At 40.8% G+C, this 26,438-nt stretch overlaps 1 protein-coding gene across 2 annotated transcripts in view; it reads left to right on the forward strand.

The window, feature by feature from the left end:
- The window catches only part of PKHD1 (PKHD1 ciliary IPT domain containing fibrocystin/polyductin), a gene marked incomplete at both ends in the record, with an annotated part of 425,783 nt that overhangs the window by 42,730 nt on the left and 356,615 nt on the right, over window positions 1–26,438 (forward strand). For both annotated transcript variants that reach the window (XM_082663569.1, XM_082663570.1), the window contains 7 exons: window positions 654–926; window positions 11,650–11,780; window positions 14,539–14,674; window positions 17,436–17,631; window positions 18,341–18,408; window positions 20,085–21,677; window positions 23,768–23,911. In XM_082663569.1, the coding sequence (XP_082519695.1) occupies window positions 654–926; window positions 11,650–11,780; window positions 14,539–14,674; window positions 17,436–17,631; window positions 18,341–18,408; window positions 20,085–21,677; window positions 23,768–23,911 (2,541 nt within the window). The remainder of the gene's footprint in view (window positions 1–653; window positions 927–11,649; window positions 11,781–14,538; window positions 14,675–17,435; window positions 17,632–18,340; window positions 18,409–20,084; window positions 21,678–23,767; window positions 23,912–26,438) is intronic.

Raw genomic sequence — 26,438 nt, forward strand, 5'->3', positions numbered from 1 at the left:
TTTTTTTTTTTTTTTTAATTTCTTGGCTGCGTCGTGTGGCATGTGGGATCTTAGTTCCCTGACCAGGGTTCGAACCCGTGCCTCCTGCAGTGGAAGTGCAGAATCTTAACCACTGGACTGCCAGGGAAGTCCCGAAATGGTGGATTTTTTATGACTTAAAATGTTGGGCTTCCCTGGTGGCGCAGTGGTTGAGAGTCTGCCTGCCGATGCAGGGGACACGGGTTCGTGCCCCGGTCCGGGAAGATCCCACATGCCACGGAGCGGCTGGGCCTGTGAGCCATGGCCGCTGAGCCTGCGTGTCCGGAGCCTGTGCTCCGCAACGGGAGAGGCCACAACAGTGAGAGGCCCGCGTACCACACACACACAAAAAAATGTTGTATTCTCTTTGTCCCTTGTTTTGAAATTTTCTTTATTTTTATTTTTTTCCCCATTTTTTGTTGACTAGTGATTTCTCATCACTAGTTTGAGAAAGTTTAAGATGAGGGCTCTACGCTATTAAAATCAATATAGATTCCAATACATGAGTCAGCATTTAATTCCTTGAATTTTGGGAGAGGAAGGTGAGAGGGAATGAATATTTGATAGAGTTCTTGTAAATGGAGTGATATCACTGAGAAATGATTTCTTTCTTTTAATTTCTTTCTTCTTTTAAGATGACATTGACCTACTGGTCTATATTACTGGAAATGGTTTCTCTGGTGACTCCGAGGCCTTGCAGGTTACAGTGAACAAAACAAGTTGCAAAGTTATTTTCTCAAACCAAACGAATGTGGTGTGTCAGACAGGCCTGCTGCCCGTTGGAGTGCATCAGATTTCAATGTTGGTGAGACCCTCTGGTCTTGCCGTCAGTGCCAGTGGAGGAGGCCTCTTCCTAAACGTGGAGCCCAGACTGGATGCTGTGGAGCCTTCCAGAGCTGCAGACATTGGTAATCCGGGGGCACCTGCCTTGCATCTGACCCTCTGAAGCTAGCATTCTTGCCCATCTGCAGGAATCTAGTCCTGCCGTGGAATAAATTCTGTAGCCACTGTGATTCACAGCTTTCTGTTTTCTGCCATCAGCATTTCTTCCAATGAGTAATAGACATTTGAGCCCTTAAATGAACTCACTTGCCACCTAAAGGACCATAGTTTGGCTGATGGCGTCAGGCATCACTGGGTCAATCATTGAGTCATTGGGACAATCTGATCAAATGGAAATGACACTAGGAGGGGGAGTTAGGACATGTGCCTGGGTTTTCAGCCTGCCAAAATCAGAAGTGTGACCTTAGAAGTTTCAGATACTTCTGTGGGACTTAGTTTCCTAACAGTGATGAGGATGGGCACAGGATCGTTTACTGAGTACCTGTTCTAGGTAGTCGCACACCCTAAATGCTTACAGCCGCTGGAAAGGTGGAATTATTATCCACATTTTTTCAGATGAGATAATAGTATTTCTAAGAGAAGAGTGACTTCCCCAAGGCTTCCTGATGGAAAGAGGTGGAGCTAGGATGCAAACCAGGATTGTGGGACGCCAAGGCTCCTGCTGCTTCTACCTCACCATGCTGTCTTACCCATGCAATGGGCTGAACAATGCTTAGACCTCTTAGTTTTGAGTGAGATTAAAGTGAGCCAACAGGTGGGAAAGTCCCTTGAACATTAAAAGCATTTGCAAATGTGAAGTAGAGGCCTGGCCCACTAGGAACTTAATGGGTGTTTCACAAATGTTTGTAAAATGACGTACACTCGGATACTTGGCTAGCAGTCAAAGCCAACTACCATTTGAGTAGTGGGGTATGGAGAGGTCAGCAGGGCTTGCCAGCATCAGCCCCGTGCATTGGGTCTTAGTGCCATGGCAACCAAGGCTCTCCCCAGGCTTTCTGAGGGACACAACCTGTTTAAAACAACCCAGCCAGACTGCAAGAATCTCAGGAACACTCATGCCTTTATATGTTAATATATGATTTTTAGAGCATAAAAATTTTTCCTTAATGCCTTGGATTTTTGTCATTGTTTATTCTGTTGGCCAAAGATTCGTGGCTTAGAACACTTATTAAAGTAGTGTTTCCTGGCTACAAATTCATTGTTCAAAGGAACAGTTGATTTCTGAATTTACTTGGCCTTATAGAGTAAATCAAGAGGCCTGCTTTTTTCTTCTCTGCACATAAAACCGAACAAGCTTGCCCTTATTTCTCAGTGATTTAAGGAGGGAGCCAGATGGTCTGTGGTGCTCAGAGTGAAAGATCACACTCTATATTAACCCAATAATTATTGGTTTGAGTCTTCCCACCAGATGTATAAGTGGCTTTGATCTTCCCATAAAGTTATCTTTGCAGTTCAGGCCACACCTTCCTTCCCCACTCGACTCCCCCACTGGACTGCAGGTACCTCCAGGGCAGACAGGTGACTCAATCAGCTTTGTCCTCTACACAGAGTGACTCACACAGGCAGACTGGCCAACTGTCCCAGTTTCCTGGGACTGAGGGGTTTCCCAGGATGCAAGACTTCCAGTGTTAAAATTGGGACATGGAACTCTTAAGTGCTAAAACTTGGAAAATCCCAGACAAACTGAGTTGAGTTGGTTACCCTGTCAGGGTATGCTATACCAACAATACATGGTGAAGGGTTTGTCTAGGAGGACTGTCTGTATTTTAGTGAAAGATGGAAAACTCAGAGAAGGGATAACGTTGGGTGGGTCCAAATTAACCTCTGGTATGACTGAGGGGAAACGGAAGGAGAGAGAGATTCTAGCTGCTACTTTATTACTGGATTTAAACTTTCCCTCTGAACCCTTCCTCCACCCTGCCACCTACCTAGTACCAACCAGCATCAGTCAGTCCATCCATCCATCCATCCATCCATCCATCCATCCATCCATCACTCAACACTGACTAAGCCACCCTGCGGAAAGCCCTGTGCCAGGTGCTGAAGACCTTGGTTCTCAAAGTGTGGTTCTGGACCAGCAGTATCTCCATCATCTGGGAGCTTGTTAGAAATGCAGTATCAGGCCCCATCTCTCACCTCCTAATCAATCTGCATGTTCACAGGATCCTCAGGCAATTTCTATGAATAGGGCAGTTTGAGCAACACCGCTATTGGGGATTTAAAGAGAACCAGGCTGAGTCCTACCGACAAGGAATTTACAGAACAGTTGAGTATGTAATGAATACGTGTAATAATGTGATCAGTAATATTCCAAATCACCACTTGCCCATATGCCAAGTGCCCTTAAAAGGATTAAAAAAAAATATTGGTTCATTTCTGTGTGTTAGGTCCTAAGGTGTGGACACTTGTGAGGCACTTCAGCTTTCAAATGGGAATGGCATTGTCACTGCCTCTCCAACTTTTAATTATTATCAACAATAATAATGACAACAATTTATTTAGCTCTTACTATGTGCCAGTCACTATGAATGTTGAGCATACAATAAATTGAAACAAAGTCCCTGCTCTCCTGGAGGTAAGTGTGTAAGAGAAAAATAAAGCAAGGGAGTAGCGACAGAGGGAGTGGTGGTTGTGATAGGATGGTCACTGGCACTGGAGAAATGACAAGGATGTCACTGGAGGGTGGAGACAGGGAGGAAGTGAAGGAATGAGTCCTGGGGAAATCTTGGAGGAGATTCTAGGCAGAGGGAACACCAAATGATAAAATCTTAAGTCAGAATGAGCTCAGCTTGTTCCAACCAAGGAGGTTTCTGTGGCTGGAATAAATTGAGTGAGGGGGGTGGTAGGAGATGACTGGGAGCAGATCATATGGCTTTAGAGGCTATGAAAGGATATTGGGTTTTTGTTGTTGTTGTTGTTTTTTGGCCATGCTGTGTGGCATGTGGGATCTTAGCTCCCTAACTAGGGATTCAACCTGCACCCCCTGCAGTGGAAGCTCAGAGCCCTAACCACTGGACTGCCAGGGAAGTCTGAAAGGATGTTGGCTTTAATTCTGAGCGAGACAGGTGCCATTGGAAAAGTTTAAGTGCAAAAGCAACATGATCTGACTTAGGCTGCTGTGTGAGGAGATACTGTAGGGAGGCAAGGATGGAGGCTACTGAAGCCATCCAGGGGAGAGAGAATGTTGGGTTGGACTAGGGCAATATCTCTTAGAAATATATATTTATCATTTTATTGTTGTTGCTTGTTCCTTGGTGTCCTATCTAAGAAACGATTGCCTAATCCAATGTCACAAGATTTATGCCTATATTTTCTTATAAGAGTTTTATAGCTTTAGCTCTTGCATTTAGATGTATAATTCATTTTTAGTTAATTTTCGTACATAGTGTGGGTTAGGGGTCTGTATTAGTTTCTAGGGCTGCTTAACAAGGTACTGCAAACTAGATGGCTTAAATAACAGAAGTTTATTGTCTCACAGTTCTGGAGGCTATAAGTCTGGTATCAAGATGTCAGTGGAGGTGATTCCTTCTGCAACAACCTGTGAGAAAGAATTTGTTTCATGCCTCTCCCCAAGATTCTGGTAGTCTGCTGGCAATCTTTGGCATTCCTTGGGTTGTAAAAGCATCACCCTGATCTCTGCCATTGTCTTCACATGGTGTTCTCCCTGTGTCTTTTATGTGCCCAAATTTTCCCTTATTATAAGAACACTAGTCATATTGAATTAAGGACCCACCCTACTCCAATATGACCTTGTCTTAGCTAAGTACATCTGTAATGACCCTATTCCCAAATAAGGTCACATTCTGAGGTACAAGTGGCCAGGACTACAACATATGAATTTTGAGGGGGACACAATTCAGGACTCATCTTCCTGGTGTTGAGCCCTAGGGTTGGGGTGCCCAATATGTGGCTCAAACCCCTCACTCCCCAGGGAGGGTCCCCTGCTGATATCCCCCTTTTCTTCTGTGTCCCCTGCTAGGGGTGTGGGTCCTGAGCTGATTGCTTCTCCTCCCTTCCCACCCAACTCTGTGAGGATTTCCTTACAGCCTTGGTTGTAGAAGAACCTTTATGCCAGCATCGAGGTTGTTTGCAGTGAGAGTTGCTCCACATGTAGATGTATTTTGATATGTTTGTTGGGGGAGGTGAGCTCTGCATCATCCTACTCTGCCACCTGATCTCCCCAATTATAACTGATTTGTAAGGTATTTTAATGTCTGGCAGAAGACCCCTTCACTCTTATTTTTGAAATTTTGTTTTCCGGCTATTGTTTTTCATTGAATTTTAAAATCAGCATGTCTAATTTAAATTAAAAATGTTTTTTGTATTTTTATCATGATTGTATTGATGCTTTAGTTTAACTTAGAAAGGTATGCCACAGGCATCTTAGGTAGCCTCATCCACAAGAGGGCAGACAGCAGAAGCAAGAAGAACTACAATTCTGCAGCCTGTGGAAGGAAAAACCACATTCACAGAAAGATAGACAAAATGAAAAGGCAGAGGACTTTGTACCAGATGAAGGAACAAGATAAAACCCTGGAAAAGTAACTAAATGAAGTGGAGATAGGCAACCTTCCAGAAAAAGAATTCAGAATAATGATAGTGAAGATGATCCAGGACTTCGGAAAAAGAATGGAGGCAAAGATAGAGAAGATGCAAGAAATGTTTAACAAGACCTAGAAGAATTAAAGAACAAACACCTAGAAGAATTAAAGAACAAACAAACAGAGATGAAAATACAATAACTGAAATGAAAAATACACTAGAAGGAATCAGTAGCAGAGTAACTGAGGCAGAAGAACGGATAAGTTACCTGGAAGACAGAATGGTGGAATTCACTGCCATGGAACAGAATAAAGAAAAAAGCATGAAAAGAAATGAAGACAGCCTAAGAGACCTCTGGGACAGCATTAAACACAACAACATTCGCATTATAGGGGTCTCGGAAGGAGAAGAGAGAGACAAAGGACCCGAGAAAATATTTGAAGAGATTATAGTCGAAAACTTCCCTAACATGGGAAGGGAAATAGCCACCTAAGTCCAGGAAGCACAGAGAATCCCAGGCAGGATAAACCCAAGGAGAAACATGCCGAGATACATAGTAATCAAATTGGCAAAAATAAAAGACAAAGAAAAATTACTGAAAGCAGCAAGGGAAAAATGACAAATAAAACACAAGGGAACTCCCATAAGGTTAACAGGTGATTTCTCAGCAGAAACTCTACAAGTCAGAAGGGAGTGGCACGATATATGTAAACTGATGAAAGGGAAGAAACTACAACCAAGATTACTCTACGTGGCAAGGATCTCATTCAGATTTGACAGAGAAATCAAAAGCTTTACAGACAAGCAACAGCTAAGAGAATTCAGCACCACCAAACCAGCTCTACAACAAATGCTAAAGGAACTTCTCTAAGTGGGAAACACAAGAGAAGAAAAGGACCTATAAAAACAAACCCATAACAATTAAGAAAATGGTAATAGGAACATACATATCGATAATTACCTTAAATATGAATGCATTAAATGCTTCAAGCAAAAGACACAGGCTTGCTGAATGGATACAAAAACAAGACCCATATATATGCTGTCTACAAGAGAACCCACTTCAGACCTAGAAACACAGACAGACTGAAAGTAAGGGGATAGAAAAAATATTCCGTGCAAATGGAAATCAGAAGAAAGCTGGAGCAGCAATACTCATATCAGATAAAATAGACTTAAAGAATGTTACAAGAGACAAGGAAGGACACTATGTAATGATCAAGAGATCAATCCAAGAAGAAAATATAACAAATATATATGCACCCAACATAGGAGTATCTCAATACATAAGGCAACTGCTAACAGCTGTAGAAGAGGAAATCGACAGTAACACAATAATAGTGGGGGACTTTAACACCTCACTTCCACCAGTGGACAGATCATCCAGACAGAAAATTAATAAGGAAACACAAGCTTTGAATGACACAATAGACCAGATAGATTTAATTGATATTTATAGGACATTCTATCCAAAAACAGCAGATTACACTTTCTTCTCAAGTGCACACAGAACATTCTCCAGGATAGATCACATCTTGGGTCACAAATCAAGCCTCGGTAAATTTAAGAAGATTGAAATCATAAGCATCTTTTCCGACCACAACGCTATGGGATTAGAAGTGAATTACAGGGAAAAAAACGTAAAAAACACAAACAGATGGAGGCTAAACAATACGTTACTAAATAACCAAGAGATCACTGAAGAAATCAAAGAGGAAATCAAAAAATACCTAGAGACAGATGACAACGAAAACACGACGATCCAAAAACCTATGGGAGGCAGCAAAAGCAGTTCTAAGAGGGAAGTTTATAGCAATACAAGCCTACCTCAAGAAACAAGAAAAATCTCAAATAATCTAACCTGACACCCAAAGGAACTAGAGAAAAAAGAACAAACAAAACCCAAAGTTAGTAGAAGGAAAGAAATCATAAAGATCAGAGCAGAAATAAGTAGAATAGAAACAAAGAAAACAATAGCAAAGATCAATAAAACCAAAAGCTGGTTCTTTGAGAAGATAAACAAAATTGACAAACCTTTAGCCAGACTTATCAAGAAAAAGAAGGAGAGGACTCAAATCAATAAAATTAGAAATGAAAAAGAAGTTACAGCAGACATCGCAGAAATACAAAGTTTTGTAAGAGACTACTATGAGCAACTCTATGCCAATAAAATAGACAACCTGGAAGAAATGGACAAATTCTTAGAAAGGTATAACCTTCCAAGACTGAACCAGGAAGGAATAGAAAATATGAACAGACCAATCACAAGTAATGAAATTGAAATTGTGATTAAAAACCTTCCAACAAACAAGTCCAGGACCAGATGGCTTCACAGGTGAATTCTATCAAATATTTAGAGAAGAGCTAACACCCATCCTTCTCAAACCCTTCCAAAAAATCGCAGAGGAAGGAACACTCCCAAACTCATTCTAACTCATCATCCTGATACCAAAACTAGACAAAGATTCTACAAAAAAAGAAAATTACGGACCAATATCACTGATGAGTATAGATGCAAAAATTCTCAACAAAATACTAGCAAACAGAATCCAACAACATGTTAAAAGAATCGTACACCATGATCAAGTGGGATTTATCCCAGGGATGCAAGGATTCTTCAATATACGCAAATCAATTAATGTGATACACCATATTAACAAACTGAAGAATAAAAACCATATGATCATCTCAATAGATGCAGAAAAAGCTTTTGACAAAATTCAACACGAATTTATGATAAAAACTCTCCAGAAAGTGGGCATAGCAGGAACCTACCTCAACATAATAAAGGCCATATATGACAAACCCACAGCAAACATCATTCTCAATGGTGAAAAACTGAAAGCATTTCCTCTAAGATCAGGAACAAGACAAGGTTGTCCACTCTTAAGACTACCATTCAACATAGTTTGGGAAGTCCTAGCCATGGCAATCAGAGAAGAAAAAGAAGTAAAAGGAATACAAATTGGAAAAGAAGAAGTAAAACTGTCACTGTTTGCAGATGACATGATACTATACATAGAGAATCCTAAAGATGCCACCAGAAAACTACTAGAGCTAATCAATGAACTTGGTAAAGTTGCAGGATACAAAATTAATGCACAGAAATCTCTTGCATTCCGATACACTAACAACAAAAGATCAGAAAGAGAAATTAAGGAAGCAACCCCATTTACCATTACAACAAAAAGAATAAAATACCTAGGAATAAACCTACCTAAGGAGACAAAAGACCTGTATGCAGAAAACTATAAGACACTGATGAAAGAAATCAAAGATGACACAAACAGATGGAGAGATATACCATGTTCTTGGATTGGAAGAATCAATATTGTGAAAATGACAGTACTACCCAAAGGATTCTACAGATTCAGTGCAATCCTTATCAAATTACCAGTGGCATTTTTTACAGAACTAGAACAAAATAATCTTAAAATTTGTGTGGAGACACAAAAGACCCCAAATAGCCAAAGCAGTCTTGAGGGAAAAAAACGGAGCTGGAGGAATCAGACTCCCTGACTTCAGACTATACTACAAAGCTACAGTAATCAAGACAGTATGGTACTGGCACAAAAACAGAAATATAGATCAATGGAACAGGATAGAAAGCCCAGAGATAAACCCACGCACCTATGGTCAACTAATCTATGGCAGAGGAGGCAAGGATATACAGTGCAGAAAAGACAGCCTCTTCAATAAGTTGTGCTGGGAAAACTGGATAGCTACATGTAAAAGAATGAAATTAGAACACTTCCTAACACCATACACAAAAATAAACTCAAAATGGATTAGAGACCTAAATGCAAGACTGGACACTATAAAACTCTTAGAGGAAAACATAGGAAGAACACTCTTTGACATAAATCACAGCAAGATCTTCCATTTCCTAGAGTAATGGAAATAAAAACAAAAATAAAAAGACAACCCTCAGAATGGGAGAAAATATTTGCAAACAAATCAACGGACAAAGGATTAATCTCCAAAATATATAAACAGCTTATGCAGCTCAATAGTAAAAAAACAAACAACCTAATCAAAAAATGAGCAGAAGACCTAAGTAGACATTTCTGCAAAGAAGACATACAGTGGCGAAGAAGCACACGACAGGTTGCTCAACATCACTAATTATTAGAGAAATGCAAATCAAAAGTACAATGAAGTATCACCTCACACCAGTTAGAAAGGGCATCGTCAGAAAATCTACAAACAAGAAATGCTGGAGAGGGTGTGGAGAAAAGGGAACCCTGTTGCACTGTTGGTGGGAATGTAAATTGATAAGCCACTATGGAGAACAGCATGGAGGTTCCTTAAAAAACTAAAAATAGAACTACCATATGACCCAGGAACCCCACTACTGGGCATATACCCAGAGAAAGCGGTAATTCAGAAAGACACATGCACCCCAGTGTTAATTGCAACACTATTTACAATAGCCAGGTCATGGAAGCAACCTAAATGCCCATTGACAGATGAATGGATAAAGAAGTTGTGGTACATATATACAATGGAATATTACTCAGTCATAAAACAGAACGAAATTGGGTCATTTATAGAGACGTGGGTGGATCTAGAGAGTGTCATACAGAGTGAAGTAAGTCAGAAAGAGGAAAACAAACATAGTATATTAACGCATATATGTGGAATCTAAAAAAATGGTACAGATGAACCGGTTTGCAGGGCAGAAATAGAGACACAGATGTAGAGAACAAACGTATGGACACCAAGAGGGAAAGTGGCAGGTGGGGTGGTGGTGGTGGTGGTGGTATGAATTGGGCGATTGGGATTGACATGTATACACTAATATGTATAAAATAGATAACTAATAACCTGCTGTATAAAAAATAAAATTCAAAAAGAAAAAAAAGAAAGATATGCCACCTTACAATGTTCACTCTTTCCGTACATTTACTTCAGTTTTCTTATTTAAGTTTTAACTCATCTGTTACGTTTGTCAGCAGCATTTCAAAGCTTTCTTCACATTTCTTCATACTCTTGAATTGTTCTTGTCAAGATTGTTTCCAGATATTGTATCTTTTATGTTGCTAATGTATGTCGGCTCTTCCTCAGTGTTATTCTTTAACTTAGAAGTTTATTGTAGTCTTGTCCTGAATCTTAAGGGCATGTTTATATATTTAACTTCAGGGTAATATTCCACTTAGTCACATGCTCCTGCAAGAGTTTCATCAGGTTGTATAAATTTCTCACCCTGACACATTGGGGAATGACAACCTTGCTTCTGTGGCCTCTCCCCACTGGCATGGGATATGTGTCTCTATTTGGTGGCTTCACTGCCTCTTTTATATTCCTTTCTGGAAAGATGGCAGATCAGAATCGTTGCTGATCAACAATAAGTGGGCTTCCTGTCCATCAGCTGGATCAAGGGCTGGTCCTCCAAATGGTATTGTGTGCTGTGATATCAGTGCGATTGGTGCCATTCCTTCTCTTACTGACGTTTGTGGTGAGGAGATGGGGGTTTCTGTGGTTGCTCCTCCTCAGTGGTCAGTACAGAAATCCTGGCGGCACTTGGTGACAATGACAGTCCCTTCTATATCATTATGGAGACCAGAACATAGTCTGTGTGGTATCGAATCACAAAGCTGGAAGGGTTAAGGCTGTCATTTAAAGATGAGGGAGTGGGAATTCCCTGGTGGTCCGGTGGTTAGGACTCTGAGCTTTCACTGCTGAGGGCCGGGTTCAATCCCTGGTCGGGGAGCTAAGATCCTGCAAGCCGAGTGGCATGGCCAAAAAAAAAAAAAAAGTTGAGGGAGATGAGGACCAGTGAACTCAGGGACAATAATGCAAATGACCTGCTCTAAGTGGTAGAGCAGTCTATAGCCCTGACTCTGGGCCCCCTGCTCTATCTACTGTCTTATACTTGCTCTCTTATACTGGTTTCTTGGGAAGAGAGTATGTTTTATAGAATTGGCAGGGATGATGTTCAGAAATCTGGAGCAGAAGCAGTTTCGAGACCATCTATTGATACTCTACTTCTCTGTTCCATGTCTGTGTTTTATCTCTGTGTTTTATTCTTAAATATCTCCTTCTCTCTGCCCTTCAGTCACTGTATCTCCCATCTCATTTAGTAGTTGATATTTTTAACTTTAGTCTTTTTCTTCAGTTTGAACATGCCTTGTGTTTTGACTAAGGAGTTTCATATTTTGATTTCATTTATTTCTCTTGTGGATAATTAATTGTTGTCTGTCTGTACGGCTGTGTGTCCTATCTGAAAATGCTGCTTTTGTACAGGAGGGCTCTGGGCCACCATCCGAGGCTCTAGTTTGGAAGATGTTAGCCTGGTTTTATTTGGATCCCAGTTTTGTGCCATTAATGTCACCACAAGCAATTCACGAAGAATTCAATGCAAAGTTCCACCCAAGGTAAGTGGAATCTTTTGGCATTTCCTCTCTGAGTGAGTGACCATTGTTAACATGTAGTGTAAGGTTGTCAGTGAATCGTTCCTTAGAACTAAGTTAACTGACATGACGTTTTCATCATGAGAGCATGCTTATGTTGCTTACATGGAAGCACTTCTGTTATGAACTGGGAAGCTGACCCCGCCAATGGGGCTTGTAATTAGCATCAGTTAATTTCTTTCAAAAGAAGACAACCAGGCAGTCCCAGTCCATACTCTTAATGAGTATTAGTGCTACAGAATAAATATATTTACCTAGTGCACATTCTGAGTGTTGGTTTGCAAGACATATATCTTAGAATCACGCTTCTTTCTCAAGTAAACAAATAACTTAGTTTTCATTAGCAATTTTGTTTTCTGGCATGGATGTGACTGGTGGAACTTGGAATCCTCTAGAATGTCTGGTTCCTATGAAATAGCTTCCTAGTTAGTCCCTACTGCTTCCCTTGTTTCTTAAAAACAAGTCCCTTAGCTTTCCCATCCCTCTTCAGCTGGTGCTATCCCATAGATGGCATAAGAGTTTTTGGTCCAGACCCTTCCCTGGTGCTGTGGGTGAGAGTCATGCTCACAGCTGAAATTGAACTTCCTATTCAGAGTTCACTTCAGTGCCATCAAGATTCCTAGCACATCCATGACCCCCAAAGAAGGCTGTCTGCTGAACAATAAAGATCTCTGGAAGAAGAGGGGGTTCAGAGTAATCTTTGATCTCTGGTCCCATATTTTTATCTCATCCAGTTATTCAAATATTATTAAATGTTAGCTTTTATATATAAACTGCATGCAATTCTAATATGTTTGTGTTATAATTTGTATATTTCCCATTATTGGACATTTAGATAATTTCCAAAATTTCCTGTGTACTTACTATGTGCCAACAGCAACAGCACAGAGGTATAAAGCTTTTGACATGGATATCCAGTTGTCTGAAACTCTTTTTAAATAATACTCTCACCATCGCTGTGTGGGTGTCTGATTTCTGGTGCCTTGGCCAACATTGAGTATCAGCACTTTAGCTATATTTACTATTTTAATGGGTAAAATTTGTACTGTTTGAATTTCTTTTACTAGAGAGAATAAAAATTAGGAAAGCCAACTTTTAATTGAACAAAGCAATACATGCAAAGTTCAAAAGAAAATAGTAAGACAATCATACTCTCTCGTACCCACTTCCCCATTCTTCAGTCCCCCTTTCTGAAACAACCACTTTAAATTCCTTTGAATATAGTTACAGTGTCATTTGTTGGTTAAATCAATAAACCGTATTTACATTATTAAACTATTTGAATGATACTGACAGAATCAGGCAATATATATTTTTTATAGTTTGTCTTTTTCTTAGAGTTTTTTACTTTATAAATTTATTTCTTTGTTTTTTTGGGGGCTGTGTTGGGTCTTCGTTGCTGTGCGTGGGCTTTCTTTAGTTGCGGTGAGTGGGGGCTATTCTTCGTTGTGGTGTATGGGCTTCTCATTGTGGTGGCTTCTCTTGTTGCGGAGCACGGGCTCTAGGCGTGTGGGCCTTAGTAGTTGTGGCACGCGGGCTCAGTAGCTGTGGCATATGGGCTTAGTTGTTCCGCGGCATGTGGGATTTTCCTGGACCAGGGCTCAAACCTGTGTCCCCTGCATTGGCAGGCGGATTCTTAACCACTGTGCCACCAGGGAAGTCCCTAGAGTTTTTTTTTTTTACATGTCTTCCTTATTATAAAAATCCTCTGTCTTAAAAAATATTTCATTATATCAGTTGCTTTTTTTTGTTGAAGCTCCCTCTTCTTCTGCTTCAATCTAACTTGGTGTTTTCTAGATTTATTCTATAGGTTTCATCCTAGTATTTCCCTTGACTGCTCTCCTGAGTAGCTTCACTGTTTCTTGGAGTTTTTTTTCTCTTTTTTTGGTTATTGCTTATTTTGTAAGATAATAGTCTTAAGAAATATCCCAAGAAAGAAAATGTGGGAGGGAAGTTTTCTTAGTACTTAAATATCTCAAAGTACTCTCACACTTGATGGGTAGTTTAGCTAGATATAGATGTTTATTTGAAATTGCGTTTTTTTTGCAGAACCAATTGGTGTGTTAATTGCAAATCATTCTTCTTTACTCTTTAATCTGTTGGATGCTGCACTTGACTATTCTAAGCACTTGTCACTGTGAGTGTGTGTGCATGTGAGAGAGACAGAGACAGAGAGACACAGAGAGACACAGAGAGAGACTTCAAAGTAGCAAATATAGTCTTTAAAAACAATTTTCTTGAAATTAACCCTTTAAACTAATTCTGTATGGACTTTGCTCAACTCAGTCTTATTTACAGAGTTTTTATTTTATTTTTTAAAAACTATTTATTTATTTTCCTTAATTTTTTGGCTGTGTCGGGTCTTAGTTGTGGCACACGGGATCTTCGTTGAGGCATGTGGGACCTTTTGTTATGGTGTGTGGTCTCTTCGTTGCGGCACCCGGGCTTCTCTCTAGTTGTGGCATGTGGGTTTTCTCTCTTTAGTTGTGGCGCAAGGGCTCCAGGGTGAGTGGGCTCTGTAGTTTGCAGCACATGGGCTCTCTCGTTGAGATGCAAGAGCTCAATAGTTGTGGCGCGTGGGCTTAGTTGTGCCGCGGCATGTGGGATCTTAGTTCTCCGACCAGGGATTGAACCCGCGTCCCCTGCATTGGAAGGTGGATTCTTTACCACTGGACCACCAGGGGAGTCCCCAGAGTTTTGATTTTAAAAATTAATTTTTCAGGGGGAAGATGGACCTACAGTGAATGTGACTGTGATCAGAGGGGACCATTCTGTGGTTCTTCCCAAGGCATTTACTTACGTCTCCTCTTTAAATCCAGTAATTGTGTCTCTCAGCAGAAACAGAAGCAGCATAGCAGGTAAACTACCTGATCCTGCAGGATCTTTTCAGCTTAGAGCACTGATTGTATAAAAAGGCAAAACAATGGCCTATTAATTTTATTGAAGATAGTATTATATTTTGGATGGAAGTTATTTTTCTGAAAACCTGGAGACTGATTTTGTCCTCTTAGCCATCATTGAATAAATTTCCTTATATCTATTTTTCTCTCTGTAAAATTGGGACCATTTCTATCCTGAAAATGACATGGGAATTCGAAGTTAAAAATTCAGTAAATATGTATTGTGTACCTACTATGTGCCAATAGTAATAGCACAGACATATAGTAGACATTAATCTTTGTCATTAATTTATAGAGTTATTAGCCTCAGTTTACAGATTAGGAAACTAAAGAACAGAGAGAATAAGTTACTTGTTTAAGATGTTACTTGGTAGTAACAACCTGGTAGTAAGTACCAGAGTGGGGATTTGAACTCAGGCAGTCTGGTTGCAGATTCCAGGCACGCAGCCACTTACAGTTTATTGTAAAATAGCATTTGGGGCAGCAGGTTGTTTTATAGCGGTTATTTGATATGATTAGAAAATAGTATACTCTGATTAACTTGTTCCTTGAGAGACATATATATAAAGAGTGTATTATTTAGCATCCAACTACATGAAATGATTTAATCTTTCTTTGATGATTCAGATGATATGACTGGATGGAATTATGACAATTTATTATCATGTCATAACATATAGATTTGGAAAAGTAGCAGGTAGCACTGTGTTCTGGTTAATTGGGTGCCAGTTGACAGAGTTTATGGCAGACATGTCTAAGGGTTTATTATACAAGACCATCAAATTTCCTAAAGAAACAGCCTGGACTCAATTTTTCTGGTACTATTTTCATTTTCCATTGCTCAAGAGTACATAAAGGGAGGTGTCCTTTAGCTTCTCAATATTATTCAGCTCAGATAGTGCAGAAGAAGAATTTGCTGCCTGAGGCGACCAAAGTGTGTAAAATTCCTTCGTGGTATAGATTCTTCCCAACGAAGTAGAAAAGGGAGGAGGGAGCTCCGTGTTCTATTCAGATTTCAGTGATTTTGGCTCTTAATAAAATTTCCCACCTATAATGAAAAGAATAAATACATTGCATCAGTGCCTTAAAGGCATCTCAGATTAGCTTGACAATTGACCAAGAGCCCAAGGAGATCATGTTATTGATACATACAACATGATGCATTATTTGCAGGATTTACACTTGCAATGAGATCTTTCTACAGGCAGAATAAAGAAGAACTTGTTATAAAACCCACAGTGAGTGGTGCCCTGTTGGGAAAGTTTCTTTTGAAAGTTGGAGGGCTACGTATCTCCATCCAGGAGATGCTGATGCTGATGATGACAGTAGAGCCAAGATGAAATCAAAGAGAAAAGAAGAGGGGCAGGGAAGGAGGAGGAAGGATTTGATGTGAGAGACCATTAGTGTGATTTTTGCTGTCAGCGCCCGATCTGAATGAATTCCAGCTCAACCACTCCTTGGGCACAATACTTAACTTCCTTTATCTTTAGCTTCTCCAACTGTTAGGTAGGAGTAAGTCTTTCAACGTTATTGGGAAAAATGGAGATAAAGTATCAATAGGTAAAAGTACCTAGCCCAGGAACTAACACAGAGTAGCACTCAATAAATGCTTTATTGAAGTGAGCACCATTATTCTGCCAGATACTGGGTGTTGTATAAATGGGCCAAAGATGGCCTCTCTACATTGGCCCCATGTGGTTTCCTTCTTCACAGCAGGCTGGGATCTATTAGCTGAAAAGTCCGCCAGTGCCAAATTCAAATTCTTACACACCTAATTGTTTTAAATATAGCCCCAATAGGCAGATTTTCTATAACCTTTTAGAGCCTATCTGCTTTACATACCCTGCGAAACTTCATTTAACATCTGATAGCCATATCTGTTCCTCTGGATACTCAATACATATATGAGATAAAAATGAAGTGTCCGTAGTATACATGGCATTTTAGTAGAGTTGCTAATAAACTAAAAAGGCATTGAGATACAAGACTGGACTCAGGCCCTCACATTTCCATTAATCAGCTCTGAGACCTGGGCTACTGAGCCTTAGTTTCCTCAAAAGCAAAATGCCAATCCTGCTAACTGCCCTGCATATGTTATCAGGACAGTGTGAGGGTCAAATGGGATAATGTGGGTGAAAGGGCTCTGTAACTGCTAATGACTGCGCTCATATATAGCATTGCTACAGGGCTCGGCGCATAATCAAGACAGAGCTTTAGACTTTTATCTTCAGAAAAGTAGAGGCTACAAAAAGGATATGGGGTGTTATTTTCTGGTTATGAAGACCATCATAGCTACTTGATTTGCCTTTGTATGGATATGAATTAATGCCTCTTGTGTACAATTGTCCTGACAATTTTTCTTTCTATGCCCTTGAAGTTATAGGCTGTAGCTCTATTAAATGAGTTGTAAGTTTCATGATAAAAATTAGGTTGACATTAAAAGCTTTTTCAAATTATTTTTATTTTATTTGTTTTGGACACGCTGCACAGCTTGCAGGATCTTAGTTCCCTGACCAACGATCAAACCTGGTTCCAGCAGTGAAAGCGCCAAGTCCTAACCACTGGACCGCCAGGGAATTCCCGGCATTAAAACTCTTAATCAGAGTATTATGCACAGGGCTAACCACGTGTTTAATCTCAAAAGCTAATCTTAGAATTGAATAAACGGTTGAGAACACAAATCCACTTCACAGGGGCTAATGGATTCTTTTCAACACAGGAGGTGAGACCCTTTCCATTGGAATGGTGCTGCCAATGAACCACACGGATTTGGATGCCCAAGTCCACATTGGGGACACCAGAGCTCGGGTCCGAGCGCAGGCAGCTCAGGGCCTGGAGGTGGTGCTGCCCCCGCTGCCTGCTGGGCTCCACGGAATCTCAGTCTCCATCAATGGGGCCCACATTCACGCACAAGGGTGAGGTGGACCCTTGCCATTCATTTTAAGTCTGTTGATGGTCTAGCGATTCAGTTGAGGAATTATAGTTTTGAGTTAGGTCTTTATTTTTTCTTCTTCTTCTGAAGTTAAGGGATAAACATATGAGAACCCTAAAATTTGAACAAATATTGGAGACCCTACAGGACAGTTCACTCTCAAGACCAGTTTTTGGCTTACTAGTTGGGGAAAGGAGAACTTTCTGGAACTAAGATGTCATGTCTCTCAGTTGGGTTGGGGTGAGATGGGATGGGCATCTCTATGTGAGGAGGAAGAGTCTGCGCTTAATAAGAGACTGTGATTTCACTAAGACCTTTAATAATAACAGTGTCTTGGGCTTTGAATAAATGGCTTCAATTACTGCACAAGCCGTGCTCAGTCCTCTTTACCCTGAAGTCCCCCTGCCCAGTATTTCTCCAGAAGTTCCCTTGCTTCATTCCAGAAAGTAGCTAAACTCTATGAGGCTGATGTGCCCACTTGATACTGGAGCAGGAAAATATCCCACTTAGCTTCTCTTCTTCACGTTTCCTTCCTTCTCTGGTGGACTGTGCCCCTCACCTGTGCTCTCCATCACAGCCCCCTTTCTTTCTTCTTCTCCCCCCAATACATACATCTCGGCTGTCTCGTGCCTTCTTTTCTCTTTTTTTTCTGACTCTCAGTTATTTCATGACCATCTCCCCATTTTCTATAGTGTGGATCTTCACATCCAGTACATCACAGAAGTCTTCAGCGTCCAGCCTTGCTGTGGGTCCGTTCTGGGTGAGTGGCTTTGACCTGACTGGTATTATTTATTCAGCAAGTCTACTCCCTGGATATTCAGAGTTTGTTCCTGGTGAGACCAGAGAAGGGGCTGCAGGGAGAGGTGCTTTCCCCTGCACTGGGAACTGAGTGATGTACTTTGGAAGGTGTGAAAACTCAGGATCCCTTAGCCCAGTGAGTTCAGGAAATTAAAGAATTTTTAATTCTTTAAAGGAGATGTGCCTGGTTTTCTTTTTTCCTAATGGAAGGAGGCTGAAACATCTAAAAAGTGGCGCATCTCGAGTACATATCACCGAATCACTTTGCTGTACATCAGAAATGAACACAATATTGTAGATAAACTATATTTCGATTAAAAAAACAACAGTAGTAAATGAGAGAAGAGCTTCCTGAGTTAGCCATAGTTTTGATACTGCATGTGCAAGGGCAAGAGGCATGAGTCTTTGATGTCTTCGCTTGCTCTAGGGATGTAGATGAAGGACGAGACAGAGTCAGAAACACAAATGTCAACATGGGAGATGTCAGGACAGGACAAATAGAGAAATCTAGAAAACTACTCATTTTCAGAAAAAACTGAAAGCTATGTATGTATTTGCCTGTGATAATCATTGTGATAGTGGATGAAATAACACATTATCCTTTAAAAAATTTTTTTTGATTGGGGTATAGTTGATTTACAATGTTGTGTTAGTTTCAGGTGTATATCAAAGTGAATTAGTTATACACATACATATATCCACTCTTTTTAAGATTCTTTTCCCATATAGGCATTGCAGAGTATTGAGTAGTTCCCTGTGCTATACAGTAGGTACATTCTCCTTCTTGAACATAGTATAATCCTTTTTAAAGCTGCTTGGCTATACCACTGATTTGGTAATGATAAGGGGTACATTGCCCCCATCCCTGTCCTGAAGATGGGATTTGATTGTGCCTCAACTAGAAAGTGAGACGATGTCTATGAATACAGCAGCAAAATTACAAGCATGCTTCAGTGTTTCAGTTCTTCTTGATATGTCATATACACACACACACGACTACATAATACATGGAATACTGGAATATTACATAGAATAATATAGAAGATAAGTAGAAGACTTCAACAAATTAGATTTTTCATTAGTAAGTTTAATATATATAGAACAATATACATATATACTACATAATAAGATAGAGAATAATACGGAATATTAGGGCAGATAATACAACAGATGACAAGAAGACTAAAGAATTTGATTTTTCATTATGTATATGTTGTATACATGTGTATATGAAATATACATATCCTCTTTCTACATAATAATTTGTAGAATCATATAGACTGACATGTTAAGATAATATAGCAGATGACAAGAGCACTTCAAGAAATTTGATTTTTCATTAGTGTCCAAGTTGATAGAGGTTTCTAAGGATCTATAAACATACTTGGAAATTTTGTCTTAAATAGTATAAACATTCCTCTTATAGGACAATTTATAATGTTTTACTATCATGTGAAATTTAGCGCATCTGACTCCTGCCAAAATGATCACACATCAACATTGATGGGTGAGGTGAGATACTTTCACTAACACTTACCCCATCTTTTACTTGGTCCTGCTGGGGCTCACATAGGGGCTGTGAGTTCCTAGTTCTGAAATATCAGCTTTTCAGTTTTATTCTCAATATTTGTGCTTTAGGTGGAACCATCCTCAGCATCTCAGGAAGAGGGTTCAGCAGGGACCCAGGTTTGGTTTGGGTGCTCGTGGGCAATCGGTCCTGTGACATTGTGAACTCAACGGAGACGAACGTCTGGTGTGAGACCCCGCCAGCCCCCCTGCCGCCTGGTGCCCCAGCCCCTGTGGAGGTCTGGGCTGGCAGCCAGCCCTTCCCCCACCAACCTTTGCCAAGCCTGGTGGGGAAGGGCTTCATCTTCACATATGAAATGGCAGCAACCCCGGTGGTCACAGCCACGCGAGGAGAAATCACAAATCACAGCCTGAGGCTCTACGTGGAAGGGCAGAATCTCTCCAACTCAGAGGTCCTTCTGGGGAACTTGAGCTGTGATGTTGAGACCCAGTCTCCCAGTAGGAACACAAGCCTGTCTGGGTGCGCTTTTCCTCTTCACAGTTTGGAGGCGGGCATCTATCCTCTCCAAGTACGTCAGAGGCAGATGGGGTTTGCTGACATGTCTGCAGTGCCCCAGCAATTTGTGGTGTTGCCTCAGATAACAGCCATTTCCCCAACACTTGGGTCCACTTGTGGAGGGACAGTACTCACGGTGAGGGGCTTGGCTCTCAATTCCAGCAGGAGGTCAGTTCAGGTTGACATTTCAGGTCCTTTCACTTGTGTGATTTTGAGTTTGGGGGACCAGGCGGTCCTCTGTCGGATTACCCCGGCGGGTAACCCCTTGCCTGGCGCTTCCTTCACCCTGAATGTTACTGTCCTGGTTAATGGGCTGCCCAGCGCCTGTCAGGGGAATTGCACTCTTTTCTTGTGTGAAGAGACAACTCCTGTCATGGACGCCTGGACCACAAGCATCAGTGGGTCTCTGACCACAGTGCTGATTAGGGGTCAGAGGTTAGGTACCGCGGCTGATGAGCCAATGGTGTTTGTGGATGATCGCCTTCCTTGCACTGTGACTTCCTTTAATACAACCCACGTGGCGTGTTGTATCAGTGGCTTGGCCCCAGGACCCCACTACCTGTCGGTTCTTCATACGAGATATGGGTATGCTTGCTCTGGTCACGTTTACAGACACTTCCACATTTTGCCTCAAGTGTTTCATTATTTCCCCAAGAATTTCAGCCTCCATGGTGGAAGCCTCTTGACCTTGGAGGGTACAGCCCTGAGGGGACGGAACTCCACTTTAGTCTACATTGGCCAGCAGGCCTGCCTGACTGTGAACCTCAGCGCTGAGCTCATCCAGTGCGCTGTTCCTGCAGGGAATGGCTCCGTTGCCCTGGTCATAGAGGTAGATGGACTTTCTTACCAGGTGGGCGTCATTGGTTACAGCGACGCCTTCACCCCCGAATTGCTCTCAGTTTCTCAGACTGATGACGTCTTAACGTTTTCAGTGGTCGGGATCTCAGGAGCTGCGAAAGTTGACATTTTTATTGGGATGTTCCCCTGTGTGGGTGTCTCTGGCAACCGTACCCTTCTCCAGTGTGTGGTCCCATCCCTTCCTGTCGGGGAGTACCAAGTCAGAGGTTATGACCACCTGAGAGGGTGGGCCTCATCTATCCTGGTGTTCACATCCAGAGTGACCATTACAGCAGTGACCGAGAACTTTGGTAAGTCAGGCAGATGAGGCAGAAGATCTTTCTGTATATAAGTGGATCAGTAGCTCCTGTCCCTACTCTGTGAGGTAGGAAATCAACGTCAGTCTGAATGACAGAAGGAGAGAGAAGCCGGTTTTCCTCTTAACAGCCCCAGCTTCCTCCTAAAACTTTGTCATGCTCCATTTATGAGGCTTTGTTTTTTATCGAGGAGATTGTGCATATTCTCTAAGTGTTTGATTGTATTTTAATTTGATACATTAACCCGCTTTAATTTGTGCTTTAAGTAATACCATTTGTAAGAGCTCATAATTTGATCATTTAAGTAGAACATAAATGCCTTCATTTATTTTTAAACCTATCTGCCAATTTGAATTGTTTTAAACTTATTAAATATGATTAATTTTTATCATTTTGTACTATTTCACAGATGAATTCATACTCCACCAATAATAAGCCAATTGTACAGTATGATTTCATTGGTTGAACTTTTTCTTCTTTTAGATGTATTGATATTTGCCTTGCCTTTTCTTCCAGTGATGGTTTGGGTTTCTGTCCCCTTAATGTCTTACTACACTTGAGATAGCTCAAATGTGATTGTGATGCAGAAAGGTTAGAAGTAATTATGGGAGCAGGATCCTAGACTGATGAAGTACGAACCAAGCCATTTCTTGGAACAAATATGTCTGGCCTCAGCTGGGCGGGATGCTACGGGGATTGGGGTTTGGTCCTGAGTCTGTCACTATTTTAGCTGGGTAACTTTTTTAAGCCTCAGATTTCTTATTTGATAAAGGGTTTGGGGCTGGATGCTCCCTTGTTCCCCTTTCAACTCTCTAGGAACCCATGACTTTTATGGTGAGAGAGGAGGGGTAAGAATGCACCCAAGCAAAAAGTTTGTCAGGTAGCTGTGTAAATACCACCTAGATTTGACATTGAAGGCAGGAGAAACTAGACCTCTATCTCAATGTAGACTAGAGGTCTCTGCACATCTGACATTTTCAGGTGTCAGCTGACATTTTCCTTTATTGATTTTCAGACTGAAGCAAAACATGTTGTCTGTTAAGAACTGACATGATTTTACCCATCAGACAGGCACTCTTCTTACACAGCAGGTAGGAGTATAAACTGGGGCAACATTATTTTGGAGAGAAATTTGGCAGTATTCGTCAAAATTAAAAATTTACTTTTCCTTTGACCTAGCAATTCCACTTCTAAGAAGTTGCACCAGTTTTACTCATATAAGTGTATATAGTTCATTGCACCATCCTTAATTGCAGAAAAAGAGGAGAAATTATGGAACTATCAATCAATAGGAAGATTGCTCAATAAATTATGGAATAATCATATGATGGAATTCTAAGTGGCTATTAAAATGATGAGCTAGGGGGCTTCCCTGGTGGCACAGTGGTTGAGAGTCCGCCTGTCGATGCAGGGGACACGGGTTTGTGCCCCGGTCCGGGAAGATCCCACATGCCGCGGAGCGGCTGGGCCCGTGAGCCATGGCCGCTGAGCCTGTGCGTCCGGAGCCTGTGCTCCGCAGCGGGAGAGGCCACAACAGTAAGAGGCCCGCATACTGCAAAAAAAATAAATAAAAAATAAAAATGATGAGCTAGATCTGTATATATAGACTTGGAAAAATGTTTATGCTACACTTCTAATTTTTAAAAAAAGTTGTAGAATATTATGTATAGAATGACCCCTTTGTATAAAAAAACCTATATGCTTAGAAAATTCAAGAAGAATTCACAAGAAATTCTATACATGGCTACTTCTGGGGAGTGAGATAAGTAGGGGAAGTTTTTCTTTCACTTTATACTCTTCTGTATAAAAAGTTTAAGAACGATAAATAAGCATTATTTTTCTACATAGGAATTTTTACACGTTTTATAGGTTGTTGAATTATTGGGGTTTGACAGAATAAGGGCTCCAGGCTTTGGAGGCCAGAGCTTAGTGAGAAGAAACTGAGAAAACAGGGAATCTAAGGCCAGTGTGTGGACTCAGGAGGGCATAGAAAGAATGAAGGGGAGCAGGAAAGCATAGGTTTGAATTCTGAGTAAAGAAAGATTTGCCTCTATGATGGTGAACTCATCATTTTGTCTTTAAAGGCTGCCTGGGTGGAAGGCTCGTGCATGTGTTTGGAGCAGGATTTTCTCCTGAGAACATCTCAGCTGCCGTGTGTGGTGCTCCCTGCCAAGTCTTGGCTAACGCGACAGTGTCTGCCTTCAGCTGCCTGGTTCTGCCCCTGGATGGTCAGGAAAAATGCCATATTCGTTTTTTAAAGAGTGTATATGGAAATGACATACTTTGGTTAACTCCATTTTTTTGATAATTAATGCTGTATTGACTTTAAATTTTTCTATGTGTTCCTGGGGGGGGAAAATACACTGATCCCCATCTAAAATGGTAGTTAGAATTGGGGACCACCTGTTAAGATGAGTCATAACAGCTTTTGTCATGTTAATGACAACAAAACATTTATCACCTATGTTCTTTTTTTTTAAACATCTTTATTGGAGTATAATGGCTTTACAGTGGTGTGTTAGTTTCTGCTTTATAACAAAGTGAATCAGTTATACATAAACATATGTTCCCATATCTCTTCCCTCTTGCGTCTCCCTCCCTCCCACCCTCCCTATCCCACCCCCTAGGTGGTCACAGAGCACCGAGCTGATCTCCCTGTGCTATGCGGCTGCTTCCCACTAGCTATCTACCTTATGTTTGGTAGTGTATATATGACCATGCCACTCTCTCACTTTGTCACAGCTTACCCTTCCCCCTCCCCATATCCTCAAGTCCATTCTCTAGTAGGTCTGTGTTCTTGACGGCAGTCATATGAAGATGGAGAAAGTAGTTCTGAGTGGTGAATACTAGTTTCAGTGACAGCCTAGGCATCGTGGAGAAAACAATTTTGTCTTGTTCTGAGGTGGGGCTGCTGAAAATGTCTGCCTTCTGGAGGTCCTAGTGAAGGGATTAGATCATTCTGCTGGAGAGCTCTTGCATATTAGTGTGCTCAGGTCTTGAATCTTATTATAGGAAAAAAAGGCCAACATTAACATTATCCTTCTATTCTGTAAAGTCCAGATAATTACCTGAGCCCTTACTCAGTAAAACACCACGATCTCTCACTGTTGTAAGCTTTGTAGCCATCATATAAATTGTGGCACGGGAAGCCATGTCTTTGTGGGGTGGAGGGTTTAGAATGGAATGTGCAAAGCTTTGATATTTCTATGATGGGGCTCACAACACATGCTTATAACCTACTGAGCTTCAGAAAAAAAAGTCTCAGGGATGAAATTACTATTACCATTACAGGGTCAGCTAAGCCAGGTGGTTATTTGGTTTGCATAATCATAGATCTTATACCTGTGCACTTAAAAATAATTTGTACTCATGTTTTCTGTAAAATGCTTTAAGTTATATTCCTAATTTCTGTGTCTGCAACTTGAATGTTGGTGAAAGATTTACAGTGATAAAAGCATCACTTCTGAGCTTGGACAAAAATTCCATGATGGCTAATACTGTTGTGATGGCAGTTACATTGGATGGTCTTAGACCAGAAGGAGGAGTGGTGGTGGTGGCTGTGGGGATTGGGAGGAAGGAGAGGAGGAGGAAAGGAGGGAAGAGGAGAAAGAATCCTTGCTTACGATAGTGGAAATCGAGTGTCCTATGACCTCATGTATATGAGCAGAACATCACAGATGAGAGATCTGTTCTACTTAAGATTCCACAATAGGAAATTTAGGATATGGTAGAAAGTTGAAGTTAATATGTCTGTTTCTTCCTCTGTTCTAACTCCTGTGCCTAGAACTGTCCTGGCTTAGGGGACGTGCAAAATTAATGTTCGATGAAAGAATAAATACGGGAATTGGGAAATGGTGGAAACGTAAAACCGACTCCCCATTTCTAGGTCCTAATATTTAACAAATACTGCTACAGTTTTTTTGGAGGGGGCGGGGGGCTTTCACGTATACACTATTTAAATTAATCAACTCTTTGCTATTATTTCAAGACATCTAGTTTCAACCAGAAGTACAAACTAAAAACCAATGAAGTTTCAGGGTCAGGTAAATTGTGTTATTGGGAGTTTTATAACTCATAGGAGAGGAATAAAATAAATTATTATATTTTAAAAGATTTGATTAAATTTAGAAAAAGAATTCTCAAAATTCCTTGATTTTTAGAAGAGGAAAACATGAGTGAGGCGCTGTAACTTTTACCATTGTCACTAGGTGTCAGCAAACACTCATTGATTGTACAAGGGCCGCTCATTTACTCTGGGGAAATGGATAATTTATTTTCCTCTTTCATTAAAAAAGAATTGGGAGATTGGGATTGACATAAATACACTAATATGTATAAAATAGTTAATCAGAGCCTTCTGTATAAAAAAATAAGTGAAATAAAATTCAAAATAAAAAAAGTCTTTTAAAAGACTTTTAAGTAGTGTCTATAAAGATGGAGAGGAACTGGCGGAATCCAACTCCACTGGTTTCTTTTTTTTTAACATCTTTATTGGAGTATAATTGCTTTACAACGTTGTGTTAGCTTCTGCTGCACAACAAAGTGAATCAGCCATATGTATACACATACCCCATATCCCCTCCCTCTTGCATCTCCCTCCCACCCTCCCTATCCTACCCCTCTAGGTGGTCACAAAGCACAGAGCTGATCTCCCTGTGCTATGGGGCTGCTTCCCACTAGCTATCTGTTTTACATTTGGTAGTGTATATATGTCCATGTCACTCTCTCACTTTGTCCCAGCTTATACTTCCCCCT

This window comes from Grampus griseus, assembly GCF_964374135.1.
Source record: "Grampus griseus genome assembly, chromosome: 10".
Lineage (NCBI taxonomy): Eukaryota > Metazoa > Chordata > Mammalia > Artiodactyla > Delphinidae > Grampus > Grampus griseus.